The 19,355-nt window shown below is 29.7% G+C and overlaps 2 protein-coding genes across 5 annotated transcripts; both read right to left on the bottom strand.

Annotated features, from left to right (window-relative positions):
* Positions 1-6,909: 6,909 nt before the first annotated feature.
* LOC115701016 (uncharacterized) lies at positions 6,910-10,930 on the bottom strand. 2 transcript variants are annotated; one of them, XM_030628699.2, is made up of 5 exons: positions 10,408-10,930; positions 8,473-8,690; positions 8,116-8,244; positions 7,525-7,656; positions 6,910-7,427 (listed from the first exon to the last, which is right to left on the bottom strand). In XM_030628699.2, exons 1-5 carry the CDS (start codon positions 10,703-10,705, stop codon positions 7,314-7,316), a joined length of 891 nt encoding a protein of 296 aa, XP_030484559.1. In that variant the 5' UTR covers positions 10,706-10,930; the 3' UTR covers positions 6,910-7,313. The 2 variants fall into 2 exon arrangements, with proteins under 2 accessions (XP_030484559.1, XP_030484560.1); XM_030628700.2 differs by having other exon boundaries at positions 8,473-8,673; positions 10,408-10,885.
* Positions 10,931-14,540: 3,610 nt separating this feature from the next.
* Positions 14,541-16,561, bottom strand: LOC115699639 (large ribosomal subunit protein uL1). 3 transcript variants are annotated; one of them, XM_030627142.2, is made up of 6 exons: positions 16,423-16,561; positions 16,160-16,210; positions 15,639-15,858; positions 15,286-15,451; positions 14,923-15,128; positions 14,541-14,787 (listed from the first exon to the last, which is right to left on the bottom strand). In XM_030627142.2, exons 2-6 carry the CDS (start codon positions 16,162-16,164, stop codon positions 14,734-14,736), a joined length of 651 nt encoding a protein of 216 aa, XP_030483002.1. In that variant the 5' UTR covers positions 16,165-16,210; positions 16,423-16,561; the 3' UTR covers positions 14,541-14,733. The 3 variants fall into 3 exon arrangements, with proteins under 3 accessions (XP_030483002.1, XP_060958419.1, XP_060958418.1); XM_061102436.1 differs by having other exon boundaries at positions 16,303-16,441; XM_061102435.1 differs by lacking the exon at positions 16,423-16,561 and adding an exon at positions 16,328-16,422.
* Positions 16,562-19,355: the final 2,794 nt, after the last annotated feature.

The raw sequence follows: 19,355 nt of genomic DNA, 5'->3' as shown, positions 1-19,355 counted from the left end.
AGAGAAAGAGAAAGTGAATGAGAATTTTTGAGTTATTTATTCCAATGGGGTGAACTTCTATTTATACAAATACAAGAGTGAAATATTAAGAAACTAAGAAAAAGGAAAACTAAGAAAAAGAGGAATATTGATTACAATTAATGGTAATAAATAAAAGATTTGGGCATCTACATAATTATTAATATTTATAACACTCCCCCTTGGATGTCCATAATAACTGCCTTATTAAAAATCTTGCTGAAAACTTGATCAAAGGAAAAAGAGTATAGTGTAAACTAACTCCCCCTCTTTTAGGCATTTGTGGAGATCTTCTAATCGACGAATTTCGATCTTATCTGCCGTCTTCTCAAATGTTGATGTTGGTAATAACTTTGTGAATAAGTTTGCAAGATTGACACTTGATTGAATATGTTGAACACCAATATGCATTTTCTTGAAGCGTATAAAGAAGAATTTCGTGAAATGTGTTCTAACTCTATCTCCTTCAATGTACCTCCTTTTAGTTGAGCGATGCAAGCAGTATTATCCATAGAGAATTTCTTGGGTTGATACTTCTTTATTGAGTGCAATCCATATGTTTCCCGAATATGCTATGTCAATGATCTCACTCCCACACATTCTCTACTTGCTCCATAAAATGAAAGTATGTTAAAAACCTTACCAGAAAAACCCAGTGGGACAAAATCTGAGCTAAGGAAAAAAGAGTACAATATATATTTCATATTCATAACTATTTGCAAGTTGCCTCGTTAAAAACCTTGCCAGGAAAACCCAGTGGGACAAAACCTGAGCTAAGGGAAAAAAAGTGCAACATGAATATGTCTCCCCCTCATGCACATATGATACATAATTCTTTTGGTGATAATATATCTCATAACATTATTGTTATCACTTTTAAAATATCACCATATATGATCTTTGATCATATATTTTCTATAACTCTTTCAGAGTATGTACGGACTTCTAAATTATAGATGAGGGGTTCGTGGAACATTAGTCTTTATCCAACTAATTGTATCATTCATGTGTGTACACAACTGTGTTCATACGAAAATTTAAAATTTCAAGTAGATATGAACATAACACATTAATGGTACTATAAATTTTCATTTGTGACAATGATGGTACTCCAAGACCATATATTTGTTCCATCTTGTTGTATGATCTTAATTTCCATATCAAATGATCATATATCTATAATTCTTGATACATATGAAGTACTTCAGGACTTCAATACTAATGAACAAACTTTATACATTAATATTTCTCGAAATACAAAAGAAATAAAAGTTTGTTCTTTAATTAATCAAAAACTCTTCAAGAGTCTATCACAACGTATAATTTACGTATTTATACTGCATAGACAACCATGCATATTTTTCAAACAATAATTTACTTACATGTCTTTATTTCATACAAAGATCTTTGTCATATAGTGCGCGCGACTTAGAATTTATATCACTTAAGACATGTATTAAATTCTTCTAGAATTTTTAGATAAGGCTTATTTCAAATTCTTACTATTTTAGGAGCTCCAAATGAATAACTTTTATTGTAACATTTATGTGACGCTTATAAATCCTCATAAAATATATTCCAGGCTATAATCAAATCATGATTATATTTTCTCAATATTTAAGCATTACTTCAATCAATCTCATGTCTATGCAAACTTTGTACAACAATTCATTATGTACAAATATATATATATATGCAAATTTCTCATTAGAAATATATATTTGCACACCCTATAGGTCTTACTTCACTTTATGTGAGTAAATTTGTCTGGACTGCGTCATAATATTTTGGCCAAAAACAAAATGTATGTCGATAATTCTCGACAAATCTAATACCACGATCCTTGCTATCTCATATTAGTTTATTGCATATGCACACATTCAATATTTATTGTCGACAAAAATTTCAATAAATGATAATTTCCTCCCATATTGACATAATTTATACAGATCTCTTTAAATTACATATTTTTAAATATGTTTATCAATTATAGGTACCTATAACGAATCACTTCAGGGATTCAATTATGATGAAATGTGTTATGTCTAACTTCTCTTGGGAATCTCTTCGAGTACCGTTTTCATCACGGTTATCATTTTAATACTTTATAACATTAAGGTATCTCCATGAGTACCTCTAGATTTAACAACTTCAGGGCAAATCAAATGAACATTTACTAATATTTCTTTATTGTTCATTTACGCTTCAGGCGTTTTCAACTCATTCTATCTCAACTTTGAATAATATTGATTTGCAGTTGGTATTTATCATTTTGAACTATATTGTTCTTATATACTTTGTGCAAGGATCATTTTTCAAAAATTATCATCGATCCCAACTGCTTCTCTCCCCCTGATCGAGAGAATTTTTTAAAATTGTGATATCTAATAATATTAATATACTTGTAGGGATTTCAATATATCACAATGAATCAATATTTATTTAAACTCATATATACTATATGACATTGAACTTCAGGTTCAATAAACTTCAGTTTCAAGTTCAATCCTTATGAACTTAATTCATTTCTAAGAATGAGACATACGTGTATAATTAGAAACACATAAATTTACACATTTTGTAAATGCATGATCATATAATCTTATCACATCAATAAGAAACTATGCAATAAAAATCTACCAATGGCTCAAGATTGTTAAAGAAATATAATTTAAATATTTTTTATGTGCAAATATATGCACATTCTTCTTTTGAGCCTTATAAATTAACAATGAGAAGAATCTTCTGGTTCTTCAACAAAATTTAGTCAAATCCTTTGATAATTTATTGCATATGGTTGATCATGTCAAAATAATTCAATTCATGAACTTCAGGTTCACTATAATTTGTATTTCAATGAAACTTTCATAAGGTAATGTAACATCACTACACATAATCATTACAAGTTTCATTTTTATATACACAAATAATATAATTATATTATTCTCCAAAACATATACACTTTTCAGGAGTCACTATTATGTTTATCAAACTTTATATTTCTTCAGGAATCACTATCATCAATTCAATGATGTGTATAATTTAAAAGATACATGACAACTTCATCATGTTATTGTAATGGTCAAATAGATATAACCATAATATATCATTCATTTTTCCTGGTATCTTTTTAACAAGTCATCTAATTTATTAATAGACTATTCATCAGTCTAATTATCATGACTTGATATATTATATATTTAAACGTACAACAAATACATATAATAAGTTATTTCTTATTACTTTCATAACTAGATAAAAGTTATACATCTAGGTACATACAAATATATTTTACTACTCCAAGTAGCAATTGTATGTAAGACTTCTTCAGGAAGCTTTTCAAATAATTATTTTGCGATTCTTTATCACTTTGATTATATTGGATCACTAACAAATATTAGTAAATTATATATCCACTTTTGGGAATATGCAAACTGAATTATATAGTAACTATATATATACATATCCTGTACTAACAATAGTTTGAAACTATTGATTTCAAGAAATAATAAAATATGTATATATTAATTTGCTTTTGGCATTGCCAATATATGTGAAATCTATATTCTTTGAAATAGAATTTCATGTCTATTCATTCTCTTAAGGGAATGATATTTAAATATTCTAAATGTACAATAAATTTGTACAATTCACATTCTATTCAATAATCAAGTATACTTTTATCTTGATTATAAGTATGTCCGTACTACAGGTGCGCGACCACTATTATTCAATTCCACACATGATATATAAATTTCATGCACTTTGATTATGTGTGGTATCTCATCTTTTAGTTGTTTCCACTTTTTCTGGAAATATTTGAGTAGTAAATAATGTCATTGATTATTTAAAATCATTACATTCACTTCGGGGAATGACGTTGAACAAGTAGAACATTATTATAAATTTCTTAAAAATTTATTACTTGTTCATCCATAAAAAATATAAGAAATTATTCAACAATTTCTTTTACGATATTTCAAAGAATATATGAATGCAATTTTTGCATAGTCTCCATATGCAAAATTTAATCTTTAACATATGTCAGATTCAATAATTTCCAACATTGCAAGTAATAACAATGTATAATAACATGACTAATACGAGGAATCTTTAAAAGTGATTGACTTCAATTCGTATCATTCTCTGCAGGGAATGATGAACAATAAATACTGCCTCATGTATTTAAATAACATTAGTCATGCTCATTGTTATTCTTATACTTTAATGTTTCAATGCAATTTTCTTAACATTCTTTTTGGGTATTCAAAACCCACTATAAAATTGCATCAATAATAATCATTTTTAATGATTCTTTAGTTGTATTCACATAAATACAATCATTTTTTTTCTTCGATAAATATAAAACATTTACTTCAGGAAATGTTTGTCAAAATCTATATCGATATTAGATTACTTTTCATTGTCCTCAAAGAATACAAGAACATATATATAAATATGTATTCATCTCTTTCATTATATATCCATCAACTATATGATGAATATTACGTTTGCATAATCTTCAGGATATATGCAAGATTTTATTGAGGACGCATAATCTTTAGGATATATGCAATATTTTATCGAGGATTCATAATCTTCAGGATATATGCAATATTTTATCGATGATGCATAATCTTCAGGATATATGCAATATTTTATCGATGATACATAATCTTCTGGATATATGTATAATTTATATAGATTTTCTCTATCATATCATAGGCACACATATATTGTAAATGTTATAAATGATAAGAACATAATATATATATATATATGAAATCAATAATAAACATATAAAAGTATATACATACATATATAATATATAGATAAAAATACAATAAAATAAAAATATTCTTGAAATTGTTTCAGTCAGATGAGTATATATATAAATATATATTTAGTGTATCGTGACTTTGAAACAAATCAAGAACTTTAACAAAATACTTACATTGGGTCTTAGGCAGAGACTCATGCTTGAAGCTTGGGCAGAGACTCGTGCTGATAACGTGTTATAAAATAATATAATATAATATAGAATAGATGAGAAGAAAGAAGAAGAAGATGAAGAGAGAAAGAGAAAGTGAATGAGAATTTTTGAGTTATTTATTCCAATGGGGTGAACCCCTATTTATACAAATACAAGAGTGAAATATTAAGAAACTAAGAAAAAGGGAAACTAAGAAAAAGAGGAATATTGATTACAATTAATGGTAATAAATAAAAGATTTGGGCATCCACATAATTATTAATATTTATAACATGAATCTTGTTTTTCAAAATTATTTATAATCATTTTTTCACATTATTTTCTTACACTTTCTCTCTCTTCATTTTCTCTCATCATTTTCACTAGGGGTGAGCAACGGTCGGTTTGGTCGGTTTTTTACACAAAAAAAATCCGAAATTCGGTTTTCGATTTTTATGGTTCTAATCCGAAAACCGACCGACCATTATAAAAATATAAAAAACCGACCGTTTTAATCCACGGTTTGGTCGGTTTAAACCGACCAAACTGAACTTCATTTTTTTTAAAAAAAAATAAGTTTTTAAATTTTTTATAATTATTTGAAAACTAAAAAATTAAAGTATTGTATCAAATATCATATAATTTAAAAATAAAACTTTCTTAGTTAAATAAATAATGTAAAATAAACTTTTTTAAATTTGTTCAAATTATTTGTGCTACTATAATATGGTAATGAGTTATATTAAAAAACTAGTATTATTTTATGAATGTGTGTATATAATATGTAAATGCATCAAATTATAATAACATAAAATAATGAATAATTGAGACTTTAAATAAAAAAGATATAAGTAAACTTAGATTAATAAAATTGTATATTAAATATGTACAAAAATAATATATATTACATATAATATATATGTTCGGTCGGTTCTCGGTTTAATCGGTCGGTTTACGATTGACACTAAAACCGACCATATTAAAGCGGTTTTAACCGAAGGCGGTTTTTTCGGTTTTCGATTTTTTCAGTGTCGGTTTTTTCGGTGTTCGGACGGTCGGTTTATTCGGTTTGGTCGGTTTCTTGGATTTTTTGCTCACCCCTAATTTTCACACATCATTTTCTCTCTCATTACTTTCTCCTTATTTTTGGTTCGGGTCGGGGTTTGGGGTCGGGCCGAGATTTGGGGTCTGGGGTCTGGGGCCAAGCCAGGGTCGAGTACGAGTTCAAGGCCAGGTTCGAGTCCAGGATCGGGGTCGGGTCCAAGCCGGGTCTGAGGTCTGAGTTAAGGGTCCAGGTCTAGGTCTTGTTCAAGTCTTATTTATAACGGGGTCTCAAAATATTGAAGTGTTTTTTTAAAAAATAAAATAAAAATAAAAATAAAAATAAAAAAAATATTTTTTAAAACTATTAGCCAAACAAGATTTTTATTTTGAAAACTGAAAAAATTATTTTTTATTTTCATTTTTGAAAACACTTTTTTGAAAACAATGTTAAACATGCTCATAATTTTTGAACTTCAATTCTGATTTTTGCATCATAAATTATCAAAAGTTTTCCAAAAATTTGTATAAGATATGAACAAAAAAAAAAGAAAGAAAATAACTCTCCCATGACTATAAATTATTTATAGTAAGAGGAGCTATGGTACATGTAGATGATTATGCATATAGGATGAGAATTATTAAAAGGTACTCATGGTACCTAATACTTCTACGAGGTTTAATATCGTTATTAGTGCAACTCAATATTGAATCTAATTTATTTTACTTAAATAAATATTATAAAAAATCACTAATTAATTATAAAACAATACATTGTGGGGCTAAGCATTATAAATATTTCATAGCAATACTCAATAGGATTTATAAACATTATCTTTCAGATTTGTATGATAATAATAAGTACGAAGAATCAACAGTAGGATAAAATAAATATATAATCAACAGCATAATCCAAGTTACAGATTAGAGAACTAAAGATCACATAACCTCTAAGAGAAAGAAAAACATCAGGCTGAGGGTGGCGCCGAAGCTCCTCAGACCGCAATGATTTGCAGTTGCACAGAGAAGAACATGAGAAACCGTAATCACACAATGACTTATTAATCATTTTCAAATCAAATTTTAAGCTGACACATTAGAAAAGAAAAATAAAGGTAGAAAGGGAAAACAGAATTGGTTGAACAGCAACTTATGGTTTGCTAAATTATTTTTTTTTTTTTCTACTTTCAAAATATGAATTCCCACAATTTTTTAAAAGATAAATATGCATTCTCCGTAAGTAAACTACTCATAAAAGTATGGGATACAAAAAATTCAATGTCTAAATAACTTTTAATTCTTTTAGCCAAGCTGTATGTAGAGGACATGGATCGGGTTTTCCTTCAGCAATAGCCTTTTCAGAAAGAGAATAGAACCAACCGTTCCTCCATTTGAACTGAGACCATAAAATAAAACTCACCACTCAGTAAATTATGATATGTATAAACTCATATAATAGAGAAACACAAATGTATCAACCCTTTATTCTTTACCTCTTTAACTGCTGTAGGGAAGTGAGAAACAGCTCTTGAGTAAGCACATAATCTCTCTTCCATGGCTTCTTCAAACACTAGCTTCTTTTCGGCTGCTGCTGCAGATGCAAGCTCTGTAATCAGGCTAGACACCTGAGAGAATAAAGGATCAAATTCAGTCACACTTGATATAATTTTGTGTAAGTCCACAATATTTGCTGTCAGATTCTTTCCTGATGCTTTTCCTTTTGAAACAAACATGGATTTTATTAGACAAATGCCGAGCAAAACAAATTTTTGTTCTGACCCATGCTACCAAATATTTTTCCCTATAACTAGATGTGAATATGGAGTCTGAAAACTCAGATGAAAACGTCAATGAAGAAGGGGATGTTCCCCTCAACATAATATCTATAATTATCAAAATCGAAGTATGGGAATTCTTTCCAAATAAACTTTATAAGTATTAACAGGAAAAGAATACCATCTTTTTGTAGAACCATCTTTTTTCCCAACCAAGTTACCAAATTTTGTTGTTTCGCAACATGCACTTGAAAAGCTTGACAAGACAGTGAAGTGAGTTTTACAGAAACTTTATATCAGAGAACTTACTTCAGAGCGGTAATCTTTCTCCACAGCTCCTACTGTTGCTCCTGGATGACGAGCTCCCACAAGCATGAATGCTGAAATCCATATCAGCTTCTCTAGCATCTGCTTTTGGAATTCTTCCTTGCCGAGAACCTAAAATTCATCAAACAGAAGAATACTTTTACTTGGATTATATTACTTTCTGTGAAAACACCCATACAAAATTAATTTCCAGAGCTCTATAAATAACTAGATTTGTTGGATTTCCACTACAATTTTTTTTTTTTTCAAAACTGTTCAACACGTACACTAATTTCATAGAAAAAATTAACAGTTCCAGCTTTTTCACAATGTGAAAAATAAACCAAAACTCATCCTTACCTTGCATGAGAGACCTCCAGCTTGCAATCTTTCTGCAATTGCAGTTGCCCATTTACCATATGCCGCTGTCAGTCCTTCAGGATTAGTATCAGTCTTTCCATCAACAGGAGGTTCCCCAAGCTTGGATACAGCAAAATATGCCAATACTTGATCAGCATCAACAAGACCTTTACTTTCAAACCAGGGCTCCAGCATCCCATTCTGGAAGAAAACCAAATCTGCTAGATTGTTAAAATCCATTGGCTGTCCAACAAACTCATTAAGTCCAATCCAAAAATATATTTGCCGGTGCAGGAAATCTCAATTCGAGATCCATATTCCCATTTGACAAACTAATATGAGAATTGTTAGAGAAACTATATATTAAACTAGTAAATTTGAAAATACATATCCATCCAGTAGTAATAAATATCAGATAATTAAACCATCAAAAAAAATTTGATTGTATAAGCAATGAACTCAATGAGTGGTGCCGCTTGCATTTCTTGAGCAAGAATGGGAAAAAAAAAAAAGAAGAAAGAAAGAAGGAACATTTCAGCACACTTGTCATCAATCATCACATGGATCTGCTCTAAACATTAAACTGAAGGCCCTCCATTTAAAGCAAGCTTGTTAATGTGTTTATGGCTGTCATATCATTAAAATACATATGGAGTAAAAGTAAACCAAGTTCGAATACAAGCACGGTATAGTAGAACAAAGATAAAATGAATTAAAAACAAAGAGAATGCCAATGGACTACATTATTAATATCCTGAATGATTTACAGCATAGCAAATTGGAACTTCAGTTTGATTGGTTGATGACCAAACCAGCCACTATTGTTGATTTTGGTGGCTTCAACATTGATGGTTAAACTAAAACTAATCTTGAATTCATCGGCCACTGATGAACACTGTTACTTCGAAAGTTCAACACTCCCCCTTAAGTTGGTGTATGTTTTCATATATACGAGTTCACTAAGACAGTTAATGAGTTATTACATTGATCTTAAATTGAATTACGAATGTGTGCTTTCAAGGGCACTTCATGACTTCAGTCCTGACAATTGATGTCATCTATAGTCTATAATATATCTAGTAACAGTTCACCATTGGTGCATGTGATATCACCTATGATCTACAGCCTACGGCCATTGATGCATAAAGTGATATGACATTCGTACTACATCACCCTTGGGATAGATAGGGTATGATAACTCTATGTTAACAAAGTTTTTAGCTTCTTTTTTCTTTTCTTTTTTGCATTAATTAGCTTTGTTCTAAAGGGTTATTAATTTAATTTAGTTTGATTAGCTTTAAATAAACGAAAAACACATTTTGATTGTTTTAAAGAGTATCAAGGAAAATTAAACATCTAAAAACTTCATACACCAACTTGAGAGGGAGTATTAAAATTTGGAACTCACAATGACATCAACTAAGACCACTTTTGACCACCAACTTTCAAGCTATTATATCACAATCAACAACAATGGTGAATATATGGTAATCAACCAATTCAACCATTATGCTTTTCCAATCTTCAACATAATTTTATGTTGAATTTGCTATCTAATTAACAATGCAGTTCAATGGGCATATTCTCACTGATTTTTTGTTTCCAATTTGTTTACACTGTTCCACTCTGTTCATTTATCGTGCTTGCATTCTAACACTGATTTGACTCTAAAAACAAGTTGAAAACTTCAAAAATACTCGAAATCAACAATCAAACAATTCAACCATATGGTAATCAACAATCAACAACAACAATGATTAACATGGTAATAAACCAATTCAACCATTATGCTTTACCAATCTCCAACATAATCTCATGTTTAATTAGCTATTACATTCTAACACTAATTTGACTCTAAAAACAAGTTGAAAACTATAAACACAAATCAACATTGCTTCAAATCAAGCCAATTGAGGTAAAGAAGTAGAAACACACCGTTCCATCTGGATCGAGGAGTGACCTCAAGAACAGCTTGGAGATCATCATTCCTGGTACAAACAAAGATTGGACCACTAAAACCAAGCGGTACAGGGTCTCCTCTCTTGACCAACAAATCATCACCGTTGCCCATATCTTGCAGGGCTCTTCCGACCCTTCCACCGCCAACGATCACAGCAGGAGTAACCTTGGCCATGATTTTGGGTCTGACAAAGGTGAGAGTGGAAGTGAGTGGTTTTGAGAGGAGGGAGCGAGAGAGGAGAGAGGAGCTAGAGAGAGTGATTAGGTTGGCCATGGATGAGAGCTTGTAAGGAAATGGTAATGGGGGACATGGTGAGTGAATTTGTTTATGGTTGACAAGTGTGGGAACGAAGGAGAGTTGTCAGAAGAATTGGACTAAAAGCTTAGCTTCGAACCACTCATTTTGGGCATTTCTCTATCTATCCATGTCCAATGCAAATTGCCATCGCATGTTCTAGAATTCTAGATACCTTTTCATTTTTCAACGAGGAATCACAAAGTACCTTAAAAAAAAAATATTGTTTTTTTTAGTGCTAATTAGTATTTTTGTTGTCCGAAATTTAACATATACTAAATTATATCTTTTGAACTATTAAGAATGTTTAATTTAAAGATTTTTGTTCAATTTTAGTAAGAAAGTTCTAACATGAATAAAAGTTCAGGGCATGATTTGTTACATATCAAAGTTTGAGTAGCATGATTTGGTAGATATAAAAGTCTGTGGAGCATGATTTAATACATAAACATTACTCAATCAGGAAAATTGAATAAAATTAGACAAAAGTCTTTAATCCAACAATCTCAATAATTCAGAAGAATTTTTAATGGCCAAAAATAATTTGGTACACGTTAAAATTTAGGGAACAAAAATCTTAATTAGTCTTTTTCTTTGAAATTTTATTTGCACCTAAAGGTATAACTACACCTATTTTAATAATTTTAATTTTATATTCAATATATATATTTTTAATTTGAATAATTTTTTTTATTTTTATCTTCTTTGTCATATTATTAAAAATATACCTACAAAAGAAAAATAAAATATATTTTAAATATTAAGATAATAAATTATATAAAATTTTATTAAAAGAACAAAGCATACCTGATTAAAAAAAATGTGAAAATAAAATAAACCAAAGAAAATAATGTGAAAAAAAAATCTAAAATAATATTAAAAGTAATTTTTAAAAATTAATTTAAGTTAAATATTTTTTAATATTAAGGTCCACTTATAATTTTATATGGTACAAATACAATTTTCCTTTTCATTTTTCTTTCTTTCTAGTTTTTCCTATACAATGCATCTCAAAAAAGATACACTGATATATTCTTACTTTTTTATCATCAAAAAAAAAAAAATTACTCAATTTTTTTTTGTTTATGGTCATGTAGGTTATTTAAATTTTGATAAATTCATAATTAATTATAATATAGAAAGTAGTGTTTAAATAGTCTATTTTCCATGCGTATAAAATAAAGTATCATACGTGCAACATATTGTTTGAACCTCACTTTTAGTGTGTTCAATTTTTTTAAATTTCTCAAAATTTTACATGATATCTTAAATAACTACAGTATACACAACCATGAAAAACATCAAACTAAAAAATTCTCCTAAATTTGAAAATAAATAGGAAGTGCATCGTACAAGTTTTCCAAAACATTATAAGTAATCTAACAATAAAAATTAAGTAATTTATTCTTAAAAGCAAAATTAATTTTAATGAATTTTTAAAATTCACTCATAATAATTTTTTAATGTAATTTTGTGCTTTTTAACAATATATATTATGTTATTTATTTTACTCTAATAACATTTTGTTTAATTGTTTTTTTAATGTATATGTATTTTTGTAAGAATGTCATAAAAAAAAGGGTAATTTGCAGCAACAAAATCCTCTTATGTAACTGGATTATCACTGTATTTGTTTTGAGGTTTTAGTGTCACATATACATAAGTGTGTACTCAATAATGTAAGGGCATTTTACAAAAATACTGGATTTGGGGTAATACTTTTCATTTTTACTGCCACACGGCAGAATTAACATTTATACTGTCCTCCCTTTTTTTTTTCTTTTATACTGTCAATACCAAAACAAAAGTATGAGGCCTCCATCTTTGACAATCACAGACATAACCACCACAACAACACCAGGACACCGGAAAATAACCATTAATTCCGACAAGAATAAACAAAAGCAGTAAAATCGACGTCAATAAATAATCATGGCAAAACAACGGTAAAACAACACTAAAACAATCAAAGAAAACAAAAGAAAAAAATGATTAAAAAAAACAAACAATCTGCTGCACAACCTCAACACCAGATGCAAAATCAACTATATTTGCAAGTCTATTCCTACAAAATTATAAAAAAAAAAAACTACTAAAACAACACTGAAACAACACAAAAACAAATGAAGCAAATATAACTACTTAGAAAAATATAAAAGAAACACACACCTCAAAACTCTCTTGTGAGTGAGCTCCTCAAATATATTTATAGGACAACCAAAAGAAAAAAACCACAAAAATAGCCAAAGAGAACGAAGAAGAAATGTATTTATAGCCTCCATCTTCCACACTCACAGACATAACCATCACAACAACACGAGAACACCCAGAAAATACCTATTAATTCCAGCGAGATGGAGCAAGGGCAATGAAATCGGCATCAAATAAATAAATCATGAAAAACAACAGTAAAACAATACTAAAACAATACTAAAACAAAAAAAAAAACAATAAAAGAAAAAAATGATCAAAAATTAACTATGTTGTGCACATCCTCAATACTAAATGCACTATATTTGCAAGAAAAGTTCTAGAAAATTAGAACAAAAAAAAACCACACTAACTCTTATATTTTAAAAAAAAAAACATAACTAAGAACTTCAAAAAAAAAAAATTTAAAAAAAAAAAAAAAAAAAAAAAAAAAAGAAGAAGAAGAAAAGAAAAGAAGATGAAGAAGAAGAACTGAACATGAAAAAAAAATAAAAATCATGAAAAACAACAGTAGAACAATAATAAAACAACGGTAAAGATGAAGAAAAAAAAACTTGAAGAAGAAGATGAATATTAGAACACGGGGGTGAGATTTATGTAAAAAGCTAGAAGATAAAGATGATGAAGAAGAAGAATGGTGAGAAATGGGAGTGAGATTTTTAAATCTATTTAAATAAAAAAAAAAAAGAGTGAGACATGGGGTGTGATTTTTAAATTTATTTAAATAAAAGAAAAAGTAAAACGTAATCGGCTTTTTATGACACGTAAATCAACCTTTTCATCAAAATAATAATTATTAAATTATCTCAAAAAATAATAATTATTAAATATTAAAAATAATAAATAATAACTTTTACATCCATTAAAATAAAAAATTAAATAAATAATTGAACCCATGTCCCAATCAATAAAAAAAAAAACAAAACAATAACATAAAATTGTTGGCAGCCGAAGAAAAAAAAAAAATTAATTTCGAAAAAAAAAAAAAAAAAAAAAAAAACAGTATAAAAGTTATTTTGGACGTGTAACAGTATAAAAGAAAGAAAATGGAAAACCTCAAATTTATAATCGGTATCATGAAGGCAATATATAATAGGCACATATTGCCAAAGCCCACCACCTGTTCCATATTTAACTGTTAAATACCATCTGTGGCTATATTTTTATACTTTGTTTTAGATTTAACCTTTATTACTATTACTGTCGTTGTTTGTGTTGTTTTATTTTAATTTGGTTTTTTGTTCCAGTTTTGGATTATCTCTTGATAGAGATTTGAGAGTTGGTATTCTTGTTTTGTTTTCAAGGTATTTGATAACGACTATGATCTTAGATGAGTTAAAGTTGTGTCCAGAATGTGTTATGATTAATATGCTTAAACAAAATATATTTATAAATACGAATACAACTCCCAAACACAAATTGATTTCAGACTTGGTTTATTCTTAAATGAAATATTGATTAAAGTACCTAAAAATGAACATGATTTGAAAATATTTAAAATAAAGTAGACTTGGTTTAGTCTATCACCATTAACAAGATAGAAATATTTCACAATCTCATTAAGAATAAATATTATATGATGTGATCAAAAATTAGGGGGCAATAAGTAAACAAAAATTGATTCTGCAACAAGAATAAAAAGTTCTTAACAAAACACATGACCATGTTATAAACCTTGAAACAACTAAGTAAAAAAGCAACTTTGAGAATTCCAACTGAATACTTTATATAAGTATCAACCTCATAAAACATCTCACTACAAAACTCCACCATACATGTAAAAATAGATTAAATATTTAAAACACGCGTTGTGGCTTCCCCATGGTGGTCTTCAGGAACAAACACCTAACCTGTATCATATCATTTGGTGAAAAAAAAGAGGTAAACATCAAAACCTTTCAAGCTAAAAATGACTCCCACCAGAAATTATTTCAAAGGAAAATGCTCTAGCTTGCAACTACACAAAATCATAAACCAGAACTTACGTTTTGCCAATTCTTCTTCAAGAGTGAAACAAGGAAATTAACACTCATCTGCACGTTTTGGAAGACCTGCTTCTCCTCCATGGAGAGGTTTCCGACAGCGACACCCATACACAGAACCTTTTTCAGCTGGAACTTAACCATGGCCTTGGTCTCATTGACTTTAGACTCCAGGGATTCTTGGTGAGTAACAAGGGTGGGAAATTTACCTAATTTCACACAAATATATAAGTAACCCAAATCTTAAACATTTGAAAATCACAAGTTCATTCTTTGTACAGAATTGCAACAGAAGGAAAACATAAACGAAGAAAGCACAACTCGACCTTGCTTAGATTATGAAAGAAAACGGTTAATAATACTCACCAGCCTTGTTGAGACCGGGGCCTAAAAGACGAGGAATCTGCTTAATAACAGCCTCTGATGCTAAAAAGGCATGGTATTTCTTTGCAAGCTTTTTAACCAGCTTTTTGTTCTTGTTCAACTTCTTCAACCCTTCAACATCCATGTAGTCCAAATTAATTTTCACAGCCTGAGAAATATAACAATAAAAATTGAATGTTAAGATGAAGATTTTCATATAGATCAACTAAAACAATAAACCAATTCAAGGGAATAGCAACATGTAAAAGACCCAAACATTTCTTAAAAGCAAGTCTAAAACTAAAGGTTTCAGATTGCATACAATATTAAAGTAACTTTAACAAACAAAAACGTACCTCCTCAACATGCTGAGCATCTCCAAGCATGCAAACCTTCATCTTGGGACGAGGAATGTGGGGCAACTTAACGGAGCCACTGAAACGCTTGTCCTTTTGAGGATCGTAGTTCTTCAAACCAATCTGAAGTTCAATTGTCTCAGTGAAGTTACGATTCTTCTCCCTTGATTCGTTCATTATAGTGGCAATTGCCTCTCTGAGGACTTCACTCTGAAGCTTACTGTTGTCATAGCAATTACAATACAGATTTAAGCATATCAAAATATATTAAGCAAATGGTGACAACAAAAAAATTCAAGTAAAACCAGGAAAATGTTCAAGGAAAAACAGTGGTTTTTTTTTTTTTGCAAATCATTCATGCTTGTGAATTCAAACCAGAAAAATATCGATATTGAAATGAACCTTAACTAAATCAATTGGGGCATACAACGTAAAATAAAGACCCTAAATCTGATTTTCACAATTTATTATCATTATAATAACTTGTATAAATTTCTAGAAAGGCCATTAATTTAACATACCTCATGTTTGAAGCTTAGAAATTTTCCACAACCCACTTACAGAAATGCCACCTGAATTAAAGAAAAATAAAATGCATAAGTTAAACGACAAAGCATACCACAAAAAAAAAATCTAGGTTTAGTCGAGAAAAAGAAATAGTTACAGATCTAGGCATAATCAACTCCTACACGAGCATAAAAATTAAGATAATAGACCCAGCGCGAGCGTGGAAATGGTGACGATCGATCGAAGTTGGGAAGGATAAAGTGGAGAAAGAGCTTACCAGATAGAAATGGAGCAGCAGCTAGGGTTTTTACTCGGCTGAAGAAACTATATACATGGAGAAGATGGCCTAGGGTTTTTAAGAGAGTTTCAGGACGGCCCAGTTTCGTGAAAGCAGGCCTGGACTTGTACGAAGTTTTGGCCCAATAGAATGGATTACCAAAATTTACAAAAATACCTTTTTACAATCATTTTTTTGCTAAAAAAGAAAAGAATGTAAAAAGGTATTTTTTCTTATCGTTTTGTTGTGAAATTTGACAAACTAACAATTTTTGAAATACTAAAATTTACAAAATAACCTCACTTAATTTGTTCTATCATTATGCGGCCATGATAATCGTACAATGTAGTTCATGGTCGTTTCTACGACCATACAAAGTTATTTTGCTAATTAAATTATTGGGAAATTTTCACAATTGCACTATAATAGGAAAAACTTAACAAATATACGGTTACACCCCAAATTACAACTTATATACGGTAAGTGTAATAATAATTACATAAAATACGGTGTTATCTTCTTCAACACCATTGATGCTCGCCGACTGAAAAAAAAAAACAGCAGAGCATCCATTGTTGCTCCACAAAGCTTGCTGAAACAAAGATTCAACAAAATTTCGCTGAAAAATCAACAAAGAACCTTCCTACTCTAACAATCAGACCCACAGAAACAACAAAAAAAACATCAACAGAGGTGAATTCAACAAAACTGCTTACACAGAGGTATCAACGATCCTATATTATAATCTCATCAATAACTGAGGTATCAACACTCCTTCTTCTAAAATTGAAATTTGAATGTTGCAGAACATTCAATAAATATACGAGACATTGTTGATCGGAGCTCCCTAGTGAATTCAAATTCATATTGAAACAGGTATTAAATTAACAACCAATCCACAAACTTTGAAATAAAAACATTCGCATACCAAAAAATATAATTGTTGTTTGATTGTTGCAGATCGTATTACAAATGAATTGACAAAAATTGAGGATCGCAGCTCCCTATTAATCCAAAAAGGTATGAAAAAACAGAGTAAAGAAACACACCATTAACAGACAAATATTTATACTTAAAAGCATAAACTTGTTTTTAAATTGTTGCAGATCATATAAGAATGAGTTGAAAATCGTTGATCGGAGCTCCCAATCAAATCCAAACATACAATAACAAGGTATTGCATTACTTCTGATGATTGCATGTTAATGATTGAAACATTTGTTTCACAAAAGTTTCAAAAAATAACAATAAATAACAGTGAATAACTGTTGTTGTTTTATTGTTTAATTAATGTAAATCAATTAAATAATCAACATGTTGAAGAATAAAACAAAAAATGAAGATAATGTTGGAAATTATTTTACCAGGATCTTAGATCTACTCACAAGTATGTTTATTAACACCCTAAATATGAACTTTCTAAAACGATAAATTAAACACATATAAAGTTTAGGAAACCTTACATTGGGTGCAGCGGAATAATATGACTCCTTCCGTTCAGATATCTAGCCCTTGATTCCTTTCTGTAGCAGAGCATTATCAATATCTGAACCTGGATCTCTTTCTCTGAATCTTTGATGCTGAAACTCCTTTGGTGATGATCTTTCTTCACGATCTTCCTCACTATGATTGAGGTATCACTTGATGTATGTGGGCACTACTCATACACTAAGGTAGTTCGAAATTCAAAGGAAGAGAAAGAGGAAGTGGCAGCTAAAGATAGGGAGAGAGAAGGCTCAGTTTTTCTGAATCAGAAAGTGTCAGGAAAAAGTCTCATTTTTCTGAAGCCTTCACTATCTATTTATAGCATTCCACTAGGGTTAGGTTTGAATTATATGGCATTAAAATAATGAAAAAATCAACTTAAAATACTACAATAGGTGGCCGGCCATACACTTAGTGGATTGGGCCTTGCTTTTTGCAATTTTGCAATTTTAACACCTTTTGTATCTGATTTTCTCAAAAATGCCAATTTCCTAATTCAACCATTTAAATGCCAATTTTAACTATTTAATAACTATAAATAATTATTAAATAATATTGTCATTTATCATATTTATTAATTGAACCACACAAAGTATCATAATTAACAAATATGCCCCTATTAACTCTTTCTTTACAATTTCGCCCTTACTTAGTGAAAAATTCACAAATAGACAGTCTAATTTGAGAATTATAATTGATTAATCAAAACCAATTACATGAGTCTTACAAGCAATATTATCTCAACTAGTGGGGGGACCATGGGTCTATATAACCGAGCTTCCAATAAGTAGATCAAGAATTTAGGACTAAAATTCACTGACTTATTAATTCTTCGTTGAATCCACGCATAGAACTTAGAATTGCACTCTCAGTATATAGAATGCTCTATATGTTCCACCATATAGATGTTGGAAATTATTTTACCAGGATCTAGATTTACTAACAAGTATGTTGGATTAACAACCTAATATGAATTCTAAAACAATGAAAATAAACACATATAATGTTAGAAAACCTTACAGTGGGTGCAGCGGAATAATATGACTCCTTCCGTTCAGATCTCTAGCCCTTGATTCCTTTCTGTAGCAGAGCATCACCAAGATCTGAACCTGGATCTTCTTTGATGCAGAAATTCCATAGTCTTCCATACTATGATTGAGATACCACTTGATGTGTGTGGGCACTACTCATCACTCAAGGGAATTCGAAAAACAGAGAAGGAAGAAAGAAAGAGAGAGAGTGGCGGTTTCATAGTGTTTGAGAGAATAAACTGTAAAGTGTCTGTCTCAAAACTGAAGTCTTTACCTTCTATTTATAGAATACCACATAGGGTTAAAGTTGAATTATTTGGCATTTAAAAAATGAAAAATAAAATGAGAAATAGGAGCATTAAGTGGCCGGCCATTCATTGAGGGAAACAAATCCTTCCACTTTTCAAACTTTCCTAT

This window comes from Cannabis sativa, chromosome 8 (genome assembly GCF_029168945.1).
Source record: "Cannabis sativa cultivar Pink pepper isolate KNU-18-1 chromosome 8, ASM2916894v1, whole genome shotgun sequence".
NCBI classification, from domain to species: domain Eukaryota; kingdom Viridiplantae; phylum Streptophyta; class Magnoliopsida; order Rosales; family Cannabaceae; genus Cannabis; species Cannabis sativa.
Note: the sequence above shows the minus strand (reverse complement) of the source record. Positions and strands in the feature narration are given on the sequence as shown.

Bases quoted from the DNA above. Each gene is read 5' to 3' on its own strand.
- LOC115699639 (XM_030627142.2), bottom strand. The intron at 15,452-15,638 runs GTACGTTTTTGT...TATATTTCTCAG, and splicing joins ATGCTCAGCATGTTGAGGAG to GCTGTGAAAATTAATTTGGA. The intron at 15,129-15,285 runs GTGAGTATTATT...GTGTGAAATTAG, and splicing joins CCCCGGTCTCAACAAGGCTG to GTAAATTTCCCACCCTTGTT.
- LOC115701016 (XM_030628699.2), bottom strand. From the start codon at position 10,705: ATGGCCAACCTAATCACTCTCTCTAGCTCCTCTCTCCTCTCTCGCTCC. The intron at 8,691-10,407 runs GTGTGTTTCTAC...ACAATCTAGCAG, and splicing joins TCCTCGATCCAGATGGAACG to ATTTGGTTTTCTTCCAGAAT. The intron at 8,245-8,472 runs GTAAGGATGAGT...GATGAATTTTAG, and splicing joins CTGGAGGTCTCTCATGCAAG to GTTCTCGGCAAGGAAGAATT.